The 20,252-nt window shown below is 45.0% G+C and overlaps 1 protein-coding gene across 2 annotated transcripts in view; it reads right to left on the bottom strand.

The window, feature by feature from the left end:
* The window catches only part of ABCC4 (ATP binding cassette subfamily C member 4 (PEL blood group)), a 356,776-nt gene that overhangs the window by 194,912 nt on the left and 141,612 nt on the right, over positions 1 to 20,252 (bottom strand). For both annotated transcript variants that reach the window (XM_075590857.1, XM_075590858.1), the window contains exons 18-19: positions 18,348 to 18,448; positions 6,051 to 6,197 (exon numbers count right to left, since the gene is read on the bottom strand). In XM_075590857.1, coding sequence (XP_075446972.1) covers positions 6,051 to 6,197; positions 18,348 to 18,448 — 248 coding nt within the window. The remainder of the gene's footprint in view (positions 1 to 6,050; positions 6,198 to 18,347; positions 18,449 to 20,252) is intronic.

Here is a 20,252-nt window from a genome sequence, read left to right as displayed (position 1 = left end):
ACAGTCACACGATAGATTCTAAGATCTGCATGGCAGGTACTAATCTCCCATACTCACTAATTAATACCCGTAGCACTTACTCCTGCAATTACACTAACACCCTCATTTAATAACTTATTTAGTTCTATAAAACACCAAGTATACTGTCAGCACTTGCTAATGAAAAGCTACTAATACTACAACATATGTGCTTAGATTAGAAAGACACTTAGCCACTGTACAAAGCGGTATGACCAGAACACACAAAACAAATGCACAGATAGGAAACTAAATTGCAATTTGATGAAACAGAAAGGCAAGGTAGTAATACAACTTTAATTACCATGCCTATTAGTTTTGTATTTTTATTTGATGTACTTTGCGTAGTTTTTACAATGACCACTACAAAACAAAACAGTTTGAACAAATGTTCACAATGTTCTCTGTAAAAGTAGTTCCTGCACGTTAAAACAAGAAATGTCTCACACTAGATTAAGTACGCAGTCTATTTTTAGTTTGTTTTCCCCTGGAGGGGTTCAGGTGAGTTGAGGGAAATTACACAGGCTGGTTTGTTGAGCAAAGAGAAAGAAAATAGTGAGGTCAGAGGTGAGAAAGCAATTATTGATGTAAATTTTGCCGACACTTTAAAGCACAAAAGACTGCATGTAATATACTGTATATAATGTATGTATTATATATATATATATATATATATATATATATATATATATATATATATATATATATATATATATATATAAATGGAACCAAGCAAAGCATGTTTACATGTTTCCTTTAAACAAAAAGGCTACTAAACAAAGAAAAAAAAATGAGGTCATGTATTAGTCTTGTTACATTTTTAGAGAACCAAAGGTCAGCCAGATCTCTTCACTTTAGTTTTACATTCATTGTACATTGCTAAACCGGCAAAACAACAAAGAAACCTGTAACTTGGGAAGGGTTTACCTTGTCTCTTTGTTTCCCTTACAAGAAATCTTATACCTTTAAGGATACTGTTAAGATCCAAGTAAGTGTTAGATATAAATGTGGCCAGGTCTCCCTCTGCCCCCCCCCCCCTCCCCTAGGCTTCCCCTTAACTCCTCTGCGTCGTTGGAATGCCAGGGCATGCAGGTGCCGCTGGAGTTGGCGAAGGACCCTCAGGATAGGCTGAGGAGAGGGCAGTGAGGCGTGCGGGGCCCGCGGCAGTCGGGGAGGCAAAGGAGTCGCCGAAGGCTCCAGGCGGCTCCCTTTGCAGGGCACCGCCATGATATTTATGCACGCGCATGCACAGAAGTAAGGATAGCGGCGGCCATAAGGGGCATAGGCTCAGCGAGGCTACAATTTCCAGCATTGGGTGCTACGTCTGAGGGTATCTACCGACGGGGTACCCAACAGGACGTACTTCAGATACGTACAGTGGCTTCAAGAAAGCCTACAACAAGCTTAGCAGATAGCAGAGAACGCTCATCTGAATGTCAATAACTAAAGGCGCTACCGACCATAAGGTCCGCCATGAAGAAATTTGTCCTGGAGATGCCATTCTCCTCCGCAACCTCGGGATCCCCGGCAAAATAAACTGGCCGATCGCTGGCGCAATGGGGTATTCGAGGTCGAATCGCAGATGCCGGGCCTCCCAGTCTACCGCATAAAAGACACAGATGGCCGGATAAAGGTCTTCTGCCTATCCCACAAATGGGGGTTAATGAACCAGGGACAGAGGCTACACCATTGGCCGGTGAGCCAGAAGGTCCCGAAGAGACAGTAACTGAAACAACCGATGATATGACTCTAGGGTTTTTTGTTTGCCTTCCTCTGGATCAATAAGTAAGTATAGATACAGGATAAAGTATCTGTTGTCTAAATTTAGCGTAGGTTGAACTTGGACGTACGTCTTTTATCAACCTCATCTACGGACTACAGTTAGGTCCGGAAATTATTGGACACTGATACAATTTTCATAATTGTGGCTCTGTACGCCACCACAATGGATTTGAAATGAAACAACCGAGATGCAATAGAAGTGCAGACTTTCAGCTTTAATTCAAGGGGTTGAACAAAAATATTGTATGAAACGTTTAGGAATTGCAACCATTTTCATACACAGTCCCCTTATTTCAGGGGCTCAAATGTAATTGGATAAATTAACAATCATAAATAAAATGTTCATTTTTAATACTTTGTCGAGAATCCTTTGCAGGCAATGACTGCTTGAAGTCTGAAATACATGGACATCACCAAACGCTGGGTTTCCTCCTTTGTGATGCTTTGCCAGGCTTTTACTGCAGCTGTCTTCAGTTGTTGTTTGTTCGTAGTTCTTTGTGCCTTAAGTTTTGTCTTCAGCAAGTGAAATGCATGCTTGATCGGGTTGAGATCAAGTGATTGACTCGGCCATTGCAGAATATTCCACTTCTTTACCTTAAAAAACTCCTGAGTTGCTTTCGCAGTATGTTTTTGGTCATTGTCCATCTGTAAAGTGAAGCGCCATCCAATCAACTTCGCTGAATTTGGCTGAATCTGAGCAGACAATATATCTCTATACACTTCAGAATTCATCCGGCTGCTTCTGTCTTCTGTCATATCATCAATAAACACTAGTGATCCAATGCCATTGTAAGCCATGCCATCACACTGCGTCCACCGTGTTTTACAGGTGTTGTGGTATGCGTCAGATCATGAGCCGTTCCAAGCCTTCTCCATACTTTTTTCTTCCCATCATTCTGGTACAGGTTGATCTTGGTTTCATCTGTCCAAAGAATGCTGTTCCAGAACTGGGCTGGCTTTTTTAGATATTGTTTGGCAAAATCTAATCTGGCCTTTCTATTCTTGAGGCTTATGAATGGTTTGCACATTGTGGTGAACCCTCTGTATTTGCCCTCGTGAAGTCTTCTCTTTATGGTAGACTTGGATAATGATATGCTGTGGCAGGACAGCCTGTAGGCGAGGTGAGTCAATAATCCACACGTGGAGTTTCAGGTTTAAAGTAAATGTTAAGTGGTTTTATTTCTCCACAGTAGAACATAACATTTGGGCACAACATCCCTTTAAGGCACCACAAAATATAGCAGCAAAAATAAATCCTGCCCCACATTGGGAGAGCTTACTAACACTGCAAGCCTATCTATCAGGTTGGCTGGCTAATCCATAACCAAACCGTAAGTATATATCAAACAGTCAGAAAAATAATGTGAACAGTTCTCACTGTGGTTTAGAGAGGTACTGTACTTGTGAATCCATCTGCATAGCAGCTTGTCTGAGAGAGCGCCACCTGATTACCAACAATGACTTCCTTATATGTCATCCTAGTTGTCAGGTGTGTTGGCTCCCTTCTGATTACTCAACCCTTCCTCCTGGGTTAACCCTCTGAGTGCTGGATGAAGCATTCAAACATATGTCTCCCAGGCATAACTGTTAGTGGCTGACTTTACCCTGTCACATATGCCTACCTCCTTTAGAGTGTTCTTCACTTGGCTGGATATTGTGGAGGGGTTTTTCTTTACCATGGAAAGGATCCTACGATCATCCACCACTGTTGTCTTCCGTGGACGTCCAGACCTTTTTGTGTTGCAGAGCTCACCAGTGCGTTCTTTTTTTCTCAGAATGTACCAAACTGTTGATTTGGCCTCTCCTAATGTTTCTGCTATCTCTCTGATGGATTTTCTTTTTTTGCAGCCTAAGTATGCCCTGTTTCACTTGCATTGAGAGCTCCTTTGACCGCATGTTGTGGGTTCACAGCAACAGCTTCCAAATGCGAATGCCACACCTGGAATCAACTCCAGACCTTTTGTTCCTGCTTACTTGATGAAATAAAAAAGGACTAGCCCACACCTGTCCATGAAACAGCTTTTGAGTCAATTGTCCAATTACTTTTGGTCCCTTGAAAAAGAGGGGGCTACATATTAAAGAGATGTAATTCCTAAACCCTTTCTCCAATTTGGAAGTGAATACCTTTAAATTAAAGCTGATAGGCTGCACTTTAAGCCCATATTCATTATTTAACTGTAACTTGAATTTATTTTGGTAAACAGCCAAAATAACAAAACTTGTATCAGTGTCCAATTATTTCCGGACCTAACAGTAACTATGTAACCGATGATCCTATGGAACAGACCAAAGTCAAGGGGCACCTCCCGAAGGAGCTATGAGTAATGGGCCCAGGCCTCAGACACCTACTCTGTTGGCTCCAATGAGCCCTCCTCTGGACCCCAGAAGTACTTGCTTTATACCTCACAGAGATATTTCAGAGACTGTAGTACCACAATGAGAGAGACTGAGCCTCAAGAGTATGGTCACTACTCCCCAGAGGGAGTTCAGCTTTGCCAAGCCAACGTGTTAGGTACCCTCCCAACCTGGTAGCCTATGATTCATTTGTGCCTCCCCTCACCCCCCCGCCCCCAGGCTTCCCCTTACCTCCGCTGCGGCGGGGGAACGGCGGGGCATGCGGGCACCGGAGGCTCCTTTTCCAGGGCGCCGCCATGTTATTTATGTGCGCACATGCGCAGGAGGCTTGCGCATGCACAGAAGTAAGGATAGCAGCAGCCATTAGGGGAATAGGCTCTGCAGGGACTATAATTCCCTGCAGCCCCAGGGGCTACGCACCACATGCAGCCAAACAGCCAATAGGGCTGCAGAGATGACGGAGCAGCAATTACATACATTTGGCGTGCTGAGAGAGCCATGCCAGTCAGAGCTGGGATAAGGAGAGGGTAGGGTGTGTGTGCAGGATGTCTGTGACCCCTGCACAAGGCCAGAGACCCCCTTAGGCCCAGCTAGGCCCCGACTCCCCTAAGCTTGTGGTTGCTGCACGGACAGGCCCATTAGATAGGGAACAAAAAAGGATGGGGGGAATGAACCCCCTGCGATGCAAACCTGATATGTCCATGTATATAAGTGTACAAAATATAACACACAAATGACTTTGTCCTTCTTTCAAAAAACTTGATTAACTGTTAGAGTAATGTCCCTCGTTGTAAACCAATTGAAAAACACCACTTTCTATGCTTGTTAAATAGCCTTGTGTCAGGTAGATCTTATATGAACCTTACAAAGGTGTTCTTATATCTTGTAATACATAGCTAAACACAGGACAAATGTATAAGCAATGCCAATGGAATGGTTACTCACTCATTGCGCCGTGGGACTCTGGGTGCTGGCGGCGTGCTCCTACCAGGTAATTCAGTATGGAGGTAAAGAGGATTGGGATGGCGGAGCAGCTGCCTTGAAAGAAGAAGTATAGACCGGACTGCTGGCTTCACGGTACAAAGACTGAGGTGCACGCCTGCCAACACCCAGAGTCCCACGGAGCAATGAGTGAGTAACCATTCCATGGGCATTGCTTATACACTTGTCCTGTGTTTAGCTATGTATTACAAGCTTTCAGTCGCCGTTACCGGTTGCTGAAGCATCCGGCAGGTATCTCCAAGTGCACCAACAAATCACACTTAAGTTGTTGGCAGTGCTGTAGCACACATTGGGTGGGTTGACTCTTGTGGACACCAGTGTGGTTGGGTGACAAGGAGCACCTCAGTACTTTGGGGTATATCCCATCAGGGTGTGGACACTGTGTTGGAGGGCACTGTGGGGTTACGGCCATGCGTGGCCTATTTGGTGTGGGTGTTATATTGTTATTCCTTTTTCATATGCATGCAGTAAACTGTTATCTTTATCAGTGTGTTATTACATTAGGTCCTGTGACGGGGTTATCCAAGATAGTTAGAATCCTGCACATGTGGAGGCGCAGTCACCAGACGGATAAGGTACACCCCAGGCTCCCAGCAGCGGAGGTTCAGGCCTCCTGTGAGCCACAGGTAACCCACCACACACACACTGTAGCCGCCACATCTCCCATAGGGTAGGGGAAAGTGCGCTACATAAACTTAATTCACATTTCATAATGATGATGAAACTCCACTGTGCAGATTGGCTTTTCACTTACAGTACACTAGATAATGCATTAACCATCACATTATGACCCAGTAGCCATATTTGCAGGAAGACAAACCAAGGACTGGTAGTAAAACTGTTCGCTTCTACAACATATCACCACAAAGGAAGTAAATGTGCAAGCAACTTACCGATTGGGTTTCTGTCAAAAAACAGGACCGGTGCTCTGAGAAGTGACTGAAACATCGTGTTGTGTAAGGCTTGTGCCGCGCAGACAAGAATATGGAAAACTAGCAAAGAACGCAAAAAACCAAAAATGATGGAGGCAACGGTCAAACCTAAAGAGTGACAAAAAAACAACATTTAAATGTCATTAGGAATTAGACATTCATCATTTCAATGCCCGTGTAAGACATGAGCTGGTTTTGGTACACAAGAAAACATTGTAACACTAAAATATAAAAGGGCATTTAGGGTTTGCATGCAAACAGGTTTCTCTTTGTGAGGCTATGAAAGGGTGCTGTAGCAATTCCATTTGCTCGACTGGCAACCTGTCCCATCTGGATTTACACTGTGCATACTGTACTAGCATTGGGATCTAGGTCCCTCACTTCTCTGCTCCCCACCAGAAAAGACCGCAAAGGGATATTGACTAATCTACAATAGGAGAGGTCAGGACCCACTGATTGGAATTTTAACTCAATATTCCAGCCGCAGAGACCGCCATGCAGTGTTACTCACTCTTCTCATACACTCCAGAAACGGCATAGCTCATATTTGTGCATTCTTAGCCCTCATTTCTGTAGCGGCTATTTACTTTTTTACTATGTGTTTTGGTAAAATTAAAGTTAAATGCTGGGATTGCTTTTAGAAGTAGAATAAAAGGTTTTCCTACTGTGTTTGGTATGAATTAATGTTAGGAATCACATTTTAAGAAGGTTAAGCCACTTCGTTTGGACTTTGTTCTGCACTTTGTAAAACTCACATTTACCTGTTATGAGCAATTGTATAGCAAAACTGTGATTGCACCCAATATTTTTTTGGGTGAACATGAATACCTATTTTACATGTAATTTTTCACCTGCACGTTACATTTTCTTAAAAAATGCTATGTTCACAGTTAGATACACAAAATATGAAAATACCAATAACTACAGAATTAACAGCTATACAGGGATATTGCAGATAGTGCGAAGCAAGGAAGGGGTTAAATGTGACATCCTAATATAATCAACTTCAATATTTGTTTGTTTTACATCTGCTTAATATACACATTCCCAGTGTAGGAATATGGTTAGGTGGCATTACCAATAGATCTGAATCTCTTCTAAATTTACTTTGTGGAGACCATCTACAGTGGCGAGAACAAGTTTGTGAACCCCAATGAGAATCACGGAAATTCCATAGTTTTCCATGATAACCTTCTTGAATCAAAACAGTCTTTTCTTAAATATCCAATTGGGTTTATATTAATCAATTCCATTTCTTTTGAAACTAAATGATGTATGAATTAGACAAACAATGAGTAATAAAGAATCAGGGTATGTGCAAATGTAAGTGAAACCCTGGTTTTATCAACTAAATTAAAGAGGATAAATAGAATCAAGTGTTTAAATAATTACAGATTGAGGAAAGAGAGAATCCCTATATTGTGGCACTTGAGAAAACACCCCCGTTAAAAAATAATCTTTATTGAGTAATTTAAAATAAAACTGTTTGGAAAGCCACAGATGCAGGACAAAAAACTAAAAAAAATCCTTTAAAAAGAACCGAAGAGGTGGGGCTAGAGTGCTAGTATTGCAGTATTATAAATATCTGTTACTAGACTTAGTATGACACTGTAATTGTGTGAGTGTTGCCTATATATATCCTGAATAAATGAGGTATAGCCTAGATGATATCTTTTGTCAGAACCCTTTTAACCAATGAAATATTGAGTAAAGATTAGGTAGGGTGTTACACACAAGACACTGCTTCAGTGAGGGATACCACTGTGGCAGACAGGGAGGTGCTAGTTAGACTATAAAGCCTGACCCAGCTGCAGAGGGTGAAAAGTGCAAAGTAATGGCTAATCACCAGTCCAGATAGATATATATATATATATATATATATATACAGTGTTCGACAAACCTATATATTTGCACGCCCCGGGCGAGTGGATTTAACATTGTGGCGAGCTCCTATTGGCCGAAGCAGCACACGTGTGATACTAGGCGGCGAAGGATCTGCAGGCCACTCTTGCCTTGGCTAATGTGAGTGTTCATGACTTAACCATCAGAAAAAGACTGAACAAGAATGGTGTTCATAGAAGGATTGCCGGGAGGAAACCACTGCTCTCTTAAAATAACATTTCTGCCTGTCTGAAGTTCAACAAAGAGCTTATAGATGATGCACAAGACTTGAGAAAACGTTATGTTTGGTTTTTGCCAAACACTAAGTTCAAACAGAAGAACCTCATCCCAACCATCAAGTATGGTGGTGGGAGTGTGATGGTTTGGGATTACTTTGCTACATCAGGACCTGGACGAATGTAAAACTGTTACAAATGGAGTAAGGTCAAGACCACAGTGTCACGGGATACCAGGTTTATTAACACCTTTTATACCGGGATCATTTAATTGAGCAAGACGAAACAGTAAAATAAATTGTAATTTATTCCAGGATTAGACAAACACAATGTAACACAATTTGAACTGAAAACACACTTACTGGGAATGCGGCTAACAAAATAAATCTCCCTTGGAACGAAATGTTAATAACCGATGTCTGTAGGAGCCCTTTCCAATGACCGGGAGATACTCACGAAAGTCCTGGAATGCAATTCAGGCATGCAATCCCAGCCGCGACCACTACGTCCCTCAAAAGCGGGACTTAGAAAATTTCTTGAGTAAAAATCTCTGAAGCCGGCTCGCGTCTATTTCTCACAAAGCATCTTTTCCGTAACTTGAATTTGCCGCTGTTAGTTTGGCGCTTGGAATCTCGGGCCCTGGTTGGCTGCAAGGTTTCTTATAGGTTTTAGCGTCCCATTCAGAAACCACTACAACAATCAGCGTGTGGGAATTCTCCTGCCAGCCTATCACTGATTTGCCGGTATACTGAAGGTGGATGGGTACTGATTTGGATTCTGCTAAGGGGCATGCGCCAACCTGGCACCTCTGCCTCTTAGCATATCTAGCCTACCCGCTGTCCAGGCTCCGCAGAGTTTGGGGCAGGGCAAATGGTCACCGGATAGCCCTATGTTAGCCCAGAACTGGGGTACTCAGAGATAACTGTTCTAACACCTTGGCATCCCTGAGGCTTTGAACTCAGGGTCCTGAGCAGACTCGGTGGCGCCAAGCTTGGTAGCCATCTGGTCCCTCGGAACCACAGACGTGGAAATCCCAAAGTCACATATACATTGGTACCAGCATATGTATTTATTAAATAAAACCTTTAATAAAATACTCTTTGCTTCTGTGTCTTGTGTTTTAACGGGTCTAAGTCGTCTGGTCTGGTGTCAGGGATAGAAGAATATGTGTTCTCTACTCTTACCAGCCTTATCCCTGAAACCCTGCAAAATCCTGACTTTAACGTTATATACACAATAAAAACCGTGCAGCTTTGACATAGCTAGAGCACCCCTGAACCTCTATACCGGGTTCAGGGTGACTTGGGCATGAACTTGGCATCCCACCTTGAGCTAGGGACCCCAGGATCATTTTGGGGATACCTTGATCCCCACTGCCCTTTTTACCTTTCCTGTTTGTGCTGAAGCATGGAACCCTGGCGGTGAGTCGCAAGAACGTTTCTATTTAGAGCCCCTGATAACCAGGGTGATATTCAGTCCCGAGTCCTCCGTCGAGACCCCCCTCCAGACTGCCCCCCCCCCCTCCGTTTATCCGTCCCCTCAACGACAGACAAGTACAAGACTCCAAGCCAGTATACAATCCCGGGCCCCTCAATCCTTACAGGTGGACTCATGAATACCGCAAGCTCAAGATATTCTCCGGGAATAGACCCACGCCGGCGGGTGAGGCAGAATTTGAGGAATGGAAAGACCACACGGAACACATGCTCCCGGAGTGGACTTTCTCTGATGCAGTAAAGCGGCAAAGAATTATTGAATGCTTACGACCACCTGCCACGCATATGGTGCAGTTCTACGACAATAAACACCCTAACGCCGATGCGGCAGCACTGATCCAGGTGCTACCTGGACATACGGTGTTCCTAAGGACGCCGTGTCATTACTGGCCAAATTCTACACGCTCAAGCAAGTCGAAGGCGAAGAAGTGTCAGAGTTTCTTCGTCGGATCCAGTTGACCCTATGGCCTCTGATAAAGTAGGTTGTTATTCCTGCAGCCCAAGCTGATGGCATGCGAGTCCAGCAACTTCTACAGGGCACCTTGCCTATGCACCCGGTGGCGATACGAGTCAGTTGTACTCTCTCTCCAGATCAGCCTCTAGAGTTCGAAGAGTTAATGGATAAAGTACTAGCTCACGAAGGTAATCTACGGTTGCACCGACCACAGCCCCCGAGTGATTCTACAAAACGAGAGAAGACTGCTACTTCGGCCAAAGGATATCCGCAAGATGAACTGAAGAGACCAGCAATTGCAAAGGCCAAAGCGATCGAAGGTGAGGAGGATTCCCCTGCTCATAAAAATCCTACTGTGGCACTACACTTCCCCAAGAGGGAGTCGGCGACCTCCAGGGCCGAGACCCCTCAAGGGGGGGTCGAGGCTGCTTCAGGTGCGGCCAAGAAGGGCACTTCGCTAAGGCTTGCCCAGGGACAAGAAAGGACAGATCCGACCCACCCAAAGCCATGACCTGCACGGCACAGACTGAAGAAGTCCCTTACTTTTCCGAGGGCTTCACCCCGCCCAGCAGTGGAGAAGCCATAACAACGGACGCCTACATACGGGTGGGACCGGCGGCCCATATACGCATCCTCATAGAAGGCATCTACGCAACCGCGTTGTTGGACACTGGATTTCAGTTGACCATTGTGTATCGCTCGTTTATATGAACAACATCTGAGTCACCTGCCATTGCAAACTGCGGACACTATGAAACTCTGGGGACTTAGTCAGGAGGCCAATCCCATTGATGGAGTGGTGAAACATCGGCTGGCCATACTACAGTTGAACACTGGCAAGTCCCATCCAATGGAAGTGGAGGTGCTAATATGCCCCGAACCTCAAGAGCATCCCAGTGCCCCGATTATCCTGGGAACGAATACCGATGTGGTACGGGTCGTGTTCCGAGCATACTTGAAAGAGGCTTGTGAATTACCCCTCTCGGCTCTACCCATACAATCCAGTATGACGGAAGACGACCCACCGAGCCCGGATGAAGTAGAATACGGAGACTTATTCAATACTCACGAAGGAGTGACCGTGATTCCCCCAGGGGGAGTAGAAGTTAAGTGGGCGGAATGTTGCTATCCCGAACGAGACAAGGCCGATCAACTTTTCTCCTTAGTGAGTGCGCCCGAAGAGGATGCCTACTGGGGTTACTGACTTGTGCCTGAGATCCGAGAGTGGAAGGGCAAAATGCCTCTGAACGTCAAGGTATATGTTCACAACACCTCTCCCTATCCCATGCCCCTAGACCATGGGCAACGATTGGGACGGATATACACGGTTACCTCTGTCGATATGATGTCCGCCCGAGTAGATGAGGCAGCACCACTGGAGCAGACCACGGAGATGGCCTTTGACTTCAGGGAATCCGCCGTGTCCGCGGCATGGAGGGCACGGCTGACTGCCAAGTTGGAAGAACGGAAGGGTGTATTTTCCATGAGTGACATGGATGTGGGCTGTAGCCGAAATGCCCAACACACTATCCGGCTAAGTGACACCACTCCGTTTCGGGAACGATCTCGTCGTATTGCCCCTCGAGATGTGGAGGATGTGAGAGGACGTGTTACAAGAGATGGAAGCGGTGGGCATTGTGACTGAATCCCGTAGTCCCTACGCATCGCCGATTGTGGTGGTGCGAAAGAAGAATGGGTCGGTATGATTGTGTGTCGATTACCGGACCCTGAACAACCGTACCATACCTGACCAGTATACACTGCCACGAATTGAAGAAATCCTCAATGCACTGTCGGGAAGCCAGTGGTTCAGTGTCTTGGACTTGAGGTCTGGGTAGTACCAGGTGCCTATGAGTGCTGACGATCAGGAGAAGACGGCTTTCGTATGCCCCCTTGGCTTCTATCAATTCACTCGCATGCCCCATGGTATTTGTGGAGCTCCAGCAACGTTCCAACGGTTGATGGAAAAAAGACAATCGGAGACATGAATCCTCGGGAATGTCTCGTTTATCTGGATGATATCATCGTCTTTGGCAAGACGGTGGAAGAACATGAGACACGGCTAATGAAGGTGTTGGATCGACTGGGGCAATAGGGTCTGAAGTTATCCTTTGACAAATGTCGATTTTGCCGTACCTCAGTGACCTACGTGGGACATATAGTATCCGCGGAAGGGATAGCAACGGATCCCGCCAAAATTGAATCAGTGATGGAATGGCCAAGACCCGGAAACGTCATGGAACTACGCTCATTCCTAGGATTCTGCGGATACTACCGCCGTTTTGTAGAAGGGTTATCCGGTAGGACCACGGTCCTTAACAATCTTCTCAAAATATACCCAGAAGATACGGGTGACCTGCTACATGCGCGCGACTGCCGCTCGATGACAAGTGGACAGACACATGTGAACAAGCCTTCCTTGATCTGAAGAAATATTTAACAGAGACACCCGTTCTCGCGTATGCCGATCCCGAACTACCCTACGTCCTTCATATGGATGCAAGCCTCAACGGGCTAGGAGCAGTACTCCATCAGAAATACCCGGCGGGTCCCAGACCCGTGGCCAATGTCAGCCGCCGTTTAACCCCCAGCGAACAGAACTATCCCGTCCATAAGCTGGAATTCCTTGCCCTCAAATGGGCAATTGTGGATAAACTCCACAATTACTTGTATGGGGTCAACTTTGAAGTGCGTACAGACAATAATCCGTTGACATACATAACGACAACCGCCAAACTGTATGCTGCAGGCCATCGATGGTTAGCAGCCCTCTCAAACTACAGGTTTACTCTGAAGTACAAGCCTGGGCCGCTAAACATTGGAGCTGATGCCCTATCTAGAAGGCCCGGACTAGAGGCCACCTCGGATGGGGACATTTGGGAAGAAATTCCTGGGCCAGGAATGCGAGCCATGTGCAACACGGCAGCTATAGTGGGGAATAAAGTGGCCTTCTCTGAATTACGTGTCGTGGATTCATTGGGATGTCAATCCAAGGCTCTACCTGCTGCCTACTGTGACCCCGAAGGGCTGAACGTCACCCCTGAAAATTATCTCGTGGAAAGATATGATACAATACCAGGTAAGGGACCCATTAGTGGGCCTTATTCTCCAGGCATTGCAGAAAAACAAACCTGATATGCTGAAGCGGGCTCCCAGTGACCTAGTAGCGATTCTCATGTGGGAAGCTGACAAATTCCAGCTGGACAACGGTCTACTCTATCAGGTTGTACAGTACCATGACCATCCCGAGAGGAAACAATTGGTCCTACCCCGAAACTTACAATATCTGGTCCTCAAAGCCTTACACGATGAACATGGCCATCTGGGCGTAGAAAATACTTTGGGTTGGTGCGTGATCGGTTCTTCTGGCCACGGATGCGTGAATCAGTGGAGCGGCACTGCCGTCGGTACTCCCGATGTATCCAGCGCAAAACCCTCCCTACCAGAGCCGCCACCATGGCTCGTCTGAAAAGCTCAGGCCCAATGGACTTGGTCTGCATGGACTTTCTGTGTATCGAACCTGATACCCGAGGCATCAGTAACGTGTTGGTCATCACAGATCATTATACTCGCTACGCTCAGGCCTTCCCCACCAAAGACCAGAAGGCCATCACGGTAGCTAAAGTACTATGGGAACGCTACTTTATTCATTATGGGTTGCCAAACCGTCTGCATTCGGACCAAGGTCGGGATTTCAAAAGTAAGATCATTAAGGAACTGCTCAAGTTACTGAACATTACTAAGTCTCGAACCACCCCATACCACCCCGAGGGAGACGCCTTACCGGAGAGAGTCAACAGGACCCTCCTGGACATGCTCGGCACGTTAAAAGGATCTCAGAAGGGAGAATGGAGCAAGCATGTGGAATCTTTGGTGCATGCCTACAATTGCACCCGCCATGAGTCCACAGGGTCCACTCCTTATTTCTTGATGTTCGGACGAGAAGCGAGGCTTCCGGTGGATATACGTCTGCGGGTATCTACCGATGGGGTACCCAACATGACGCACTTCCGATACGTACAACGGCTACGAGACAGTCTGCAAAACGCTTACCAGTTAGCCGAGAAAGCTTCTGCTCATTTGAACACTGATAACAAAAGACTTTATGATCATAAGGTCCGCCATCGGCAGATTCGTCCTGGTGACGCCGTTCTACTCCGAAATCTAGGAGTCCCAGGCAAACATAAACTGGCTGATCGCTGGCGTGACGGCGTCTATGAAGTCAAATCACAAATGTCAGGGCTCCCAGTATATCGTATAAGAGACAGTGATGGCCGAGTAAAAAGCTGGCATCGTAAATCACCCTATTCCACAAATGGAGGAAGGAGATACAGAGATACCCACTACATCATTAGATGGAGAATCAGAACCAGTGGAAGCTAATGAGGAAACTAGTCCGGTCAGAGTGGAGGGCCCCTCTCAAAGGGAACCCCCACACTCCACGGCACCTCCCGGGGGAGCTACGGGTAAAGGGTCTCAACAAACCACTTTCAAAAAGGGAACTCCAATGAGTAGACCCCTGGATCCTAGAAGTCCATGCTTCGTGCCCCAAAGAGACTTTTCAGAGACATTTATACCCTCAATGGGAGAGGCTGAGCCTCAGGACTATGCACATTACTCTCCAGAAGAAGTAGAGCCAGAGCTTCGCAGAAGCCAAAGAATGAGGCACCCTCCCAATCGGGTAGCCTACGATTCAGTTGGGGCACCCCACTTTGAGGCTAAGCAGTGGTCTCGGGCCAAGATACAGGCAGTTATATTGTGATGTTCACTCAATTGTGTAATCTCATATAGAGCATTGCAAGGTGATAAGTTATATAATTATACTGCATTTTTATTATATAATTTCTGTACATGGTTATGGTTGCTACCCAAGTGAGGTCGTTGGGATTTTACCAGGGGGAGTGTGTAGCCCCGGTCCCCTTGAGCTTCCAGAGACCCTCTCCTTGCTCTCAGCGCGGGCGCGAGTGCCACCGGAGCCAGCGACGGACCTGCCGGCTGTTCGCAAGGGTGGGGGCCGAAGCAGAGAGCGCGCCAAGGCTTGGGAGGCTCTGCGGCGCACCCGTCTAGCGGGGGCCGCCATAGTCTATGCGCGCGCATGCGCAGATGGAGTGCGGGAGTTGCGGCGGCCATTAGAAAGTCGCGCATGCGCAGTGGAATCGTGCACACGGCCCCAATACATTAGTAGCCTCCACGGGACTACAATTCCCATGAGGCTTAGGGCCAAGTATACCAGGTGCCCCCGTGTGGCCAATGAAGGCCAAGGATTCCCAGCAGCCGGATTGAGATACATTTCGCAGGCTTGCAGCAGTCAGTTGGAGCAGGGAGCTGGGTAAGTGAGGGTGCAGGGGAGCAGTAGCCCCTTGCACTAGGCCAGTTACCCCCATAGGCCACAGATAATGGTTACCTTTGCCCCAGCTTGTGGTTGCTTCAGGGACAGGCCTTAAGGAAGGAGATCTGCCCCTTTAGCTGTTTGGTTAAGTTAAGGAAACACTCAGTGGCGCGCAGCCTGATTCCTGGGTCTGGGCTCAGACCCCTATATATATATATAAAGACTATCTTCACGGAGGCCCCGCCAAGCAGTGTCTGCGGCCTGCCGGTTGCAGACGGATCCTCTGAAGGTCTAGACGGTACGGTGCATGGTGATATTATCCACGCCGGAATTCACCCCACGCGTAGGAGGACATCGCGTCGGATCAGGTGGATCCAATCCAGTTATACTGCGGCCCCGTGGGCTGGAGCCCCGGGCAGGAACCTATAGTAGTGCATTAAACACGTCAAGGGATAGCGCTATCTCCAACACATTGGGTGGGTTTGGACATAAGGGACATCAGGGAATTGGTGTCCAGCACTCAGGTACTTTGGAGGGGGGAGATAACTATGTTGATGTGTGCACCAAGTGGAGTTCTATGTATATGGTTATATGCGTTATGCTGTGTGGTACAGAGTACAGAGGTTATTAATAGTTATAGTAAAACGGTTGCTAACGTATATTGTGTGTGTATTACTATTACCGTGTTCCTGTAAGAGGACCATCCCACTCAGGTGGGAACCCTTACAGGTGGAGGCGCTGTGTTCGTATAATCAGGTAACCCCAGGCTCCCAGTGGCGGAGGTTCAGGTCTTCTGTGAGCCTAACAGGTAACGCACCACACCCGGTAACACAAGTGTATTATGACATATGGTCCCCATCTGCGATGGGGGGGGCGGCGCAAAAGGTGTTACATGTGGATAAATAAAATGTAGAAAAAGTATCATGTTTTTGTGTAATTTGTTTGTTCAGGTTTTCTTTGTCTATTGGATTAAGATCTAATAAAATTTTAGGTTTGAAATATGTGAAAATCCTAAGGGATTCACAAACGTTTTCTCGGCACTGTGTATTCACTACCTGTTATGTCATAGAATTTGACCAATATAGAAAAATGTACATTTGTGTAAGATCTTGTTATACAAATAGTTCCACCTAGTGGCAATACCATATATTTACAGCTCACCAAAGCCAATGTTTTGTGTATACTGTATGTATAAATCGTATGCTACATTACACCCTGACAATGAAAGGGTCCTACAATGCAAACTAACTGCAAACAATGGAGTCAGAGTTACAAAGAATGGATCACGATATGTTCAATCCAAGATATGATTGCAGTAATATTCCTAATTAGGAAACTTTACATCTTAAACTATAGATTAGGGAAGTAACAGATAAAATGGTCTTTACTTCTACTGACACAAAACATGAGATGAGAGGTTGTTCCAGTTTGCTTTGTGAACATATTTGTTTTCTTAAATTCACAAAATCAAAGCTGAAAAAGTGCAAACAGCTTTAACTTTCCCAGACTTCCCAACATGGGAAAATGCACTCACAAATGCCACCTGAAATTCTGTTGCTGCAACACTATTTGTAGTTAGAACATTTCAAGCAAATATGACATGACCTGCAACTTTTGGGGCAAATGTTTGCCACTGAACAGAGTACTGACGTGTTTCTGCAAATGTTGCAACAGGCTGCAAATGTCCAATACCAGTCAAATCCACACAACCCTACAAATAACGATTACTACAACTGTGAGTGCTACAAAACGCCCAGATATTGTTGGGTCATGTTCTTCAGCCTCAGGAACAATATGCAACTCAATCTATACAATATCAATCGTAATTTGTCAGTTTAGGTTGGAAAGAAAACTGGAAATGGAGCAGTGAGCACAAATTAGTAAGTGTACATTCATTGGAATTATAGTATGGGTTTTAGGAATGCCATACTTGAGGCGTGCATACCCCATTTCTCACCAGCTGAAGCACCACTATAAAAATAAAGCTATAGTTTATTTAATGTATTTCAGTATCTCCACACCAGTAAGTGGAGATGGTATCTGCCTCCATTAGAAGTGGGACAAAACTCTCAATCAATCAGATACACCCAGTAGGGGTTTCCATGCTCTCCTCTTCCAGAAGTTGTGCTTCTATCCAAACAGTGCAAAGCAATCAGATGGAAAAGGTTAAAACTGAATAAGAATGTGACATTAAAGAAGATTACGTTATATTAATCATTGCATACAAATTGTGTGTATGACAAGCTTTCCTTGGTGGAAAAATCTGATAGGTAGCAACATAATGTAAATGGCAGCAAAACAATGTAAATGGCAGCAAATCCACCTGAATGGCAGCATACACCGCCACAAAAACAGAACTGTACTGTAGGTGCAAAGTCACATGAAAATGTATAATGAAAATCCCACCCCATATGAGTGTAGTTGTGATGCTACAGGAATGACATTATGCATGAAAGAAAAAATATGTGTACTATAGGTACCCACATTACATGAAAGTAACACAAACACTTCATGTGTATTCACCAAATCAGTGATCGGTAAGAAAATATGAGCAACAAAGAAAAAAAAATGGTCTCCTGTGACTGTCAATGGGCATCCGGCAGCAAGATGTAAAATAAGTTAACTGCACGCACAAGAGGTCCTCACCCACAGCAAGGTAAGGCAAAAACACAGGGAGAGCAGGGAACCACTGTCAGGTCTGATTCATTCACAGTTTTGTGTGACACTCAACCAACACACAAAAAACCCACTCTTATTTAGTTTCTCCTGGCATAGGAAGGAGGACTATGAAGCACATCAACTGCTCATCACTTGCTCCATTACAAATAGGGTTTGACTGGTGTAATTTAGGTCTTTTTTTACCTGCATAAACGCCCAAATACAAGTTGAGATCTAGTTGTTCTGGCTCTGCTCCAGTGCTATTTGCGCTTGAGGTAACATTCAGTTTCTCCTGTTCATTTGCCCTGTCATATAAGATGCATATAAGAAGAATAAATCTCTATCATACTGAACATTAAGTACAGTAAAACAAATCTGAATGGTGTTACATAATAATGCAAAATTATATTTTTCATAGGAATGTAATCGTAACCAAGCATCTTTCAATGAATATAAGTATATGATCCAAACGTTTATATATTATCTATTGCATTTAACATGCCTCAGTGAATAATGAAGGGCTGTTATTGTGGCAAGCAGCGGTCTCAAGGAAAAGGCAGGAAAGCAGGTTTACCTCCCGTGCCTTTTTCTCTTGTAATCACACAGCCTCTTGGTTCAAGAGCAGAAACATATTTATTTATAAAATGTTTTACCAGGAAGTAATACATTGAGAGTTACCGCTCGTTTTCAAGTATGTCCTGGGCATAGTTAAGATGACAAATAATACATGGTTACAATACATAGTTACATAAGTAAACAGGGTATATCCATTATATACAAGACATAGCATAGATTTTATATATATATACAGTGGTCGACAAATCACCAAAAAATCTAGTCGCCACCTAGTACCACACGTGTGCTGCTTGGGCCAATAGGAGCTCGCCACGATGTTAAATCCACTCGCCCGGGGCGTGCAAATGTATAGGTTTGTCGAACACTGTATAAATATATATATAGTGTAACAGAGCAGATGGCACACAAATACAAATGAAGACAGGTGCTAGTCCCATATGAATAAGTATAATCAAAGGCTCCTTACCAGGCAGACCAAAGAGTCCAGAGAATCCAAAGTACAGGCAGCAAGGAAGAGACAGCACACTTGGTATCAAAAAAAGGAATTGTATTGAAAAGCAGGCACATACACCAACGTTTCGGTCCTAGGAACAGGACCTTTATCAAGGGAGTGCTCAACACAAATGACCATCACCACCTATATATACTCATAACTAACTACCTAACTAAAACCAAAAATGCACACACCTGTGTGACTGCAGCCATCTCCGGCGAGAATCCGATGACGTCATTACCACGAGGATGATAGACGCGTTCCTAGGACCGAAACGTCGGTGTATGTGCCTGCTTTTCAATACAATTCCTTTTTTTGATACCAAGTGTGCTGTCTCTTCCTTGCTGCGTGTACTTTGGATTCTCTGGACTCTTTGGTCTGCCTGGTAAGGAGCCTTTGATATATATATATATATATATACATATATATATATATATATATATATATATATATATATATATTATAGGTGTATGCAACAGTTACAGACCCGATTAAAATGCGAGACAGCTTTAGCTTTGAAATAACTTAGACTGGTGGTGGCTGTGAAAGTCTCCGGTAGATTGTTCCAGTTTTGGGGTGCACGGTAAGAGAAGGAGCAGCGGCCAGATACTATGCTGAACCTTGGGCCCATGAACAGTTTTTTGGAGTCAGATAAGTGCTGCATGTGGTGGGGGTGAGGAGTTTGTTCAGGTAGACTTGTAGCTTGCCCAGAAAGTATTTGAAGGCAAAACAGGAAAGATGAACTTTGTGCCATTACTGCGAAGTGATGACCAATTTAGTTCTTTGAGCATTTCGCAGTGATGTGTGTTGTAGTTGCATTGGAGAACAAAACTGTATATTGAATTGTAGATGGTATCAAGTTTGCCAAGGTGGGTTTCGGGTGCCGAGCCGTATACTCTGTCCCCATAGTCGATAATTGTCATTAGCATCTGCTGTGCGATACGCTTTCTGACCAGCAGACTTAGGGAGGATTTGTTCCTGTAAAGTACACCTGGTTTGGCATATGTTTTGGATGTCAGGTAATCAATGTGCATCCCGAA

Source organism: Ascaphus truei, chromosome 3, assembly GCF_040206685.1.
Source record: "Ascaphus truei isolate aAscTru1 chromosome 3, aAscTru1.hap1, whole genome shotgun sequence".
Taxonomy (NCBI): Eukaryota; Metazoa; Chordata; class Amphibia; order Anura; family Ascaphidae; genus Ascaphus; species Ascaphus truei.
The sequence above is the reverse complement of the archived record's forward strand: the minus strand, read 5'-3'. Positions and strand labels throughout refer to the sequence as shown.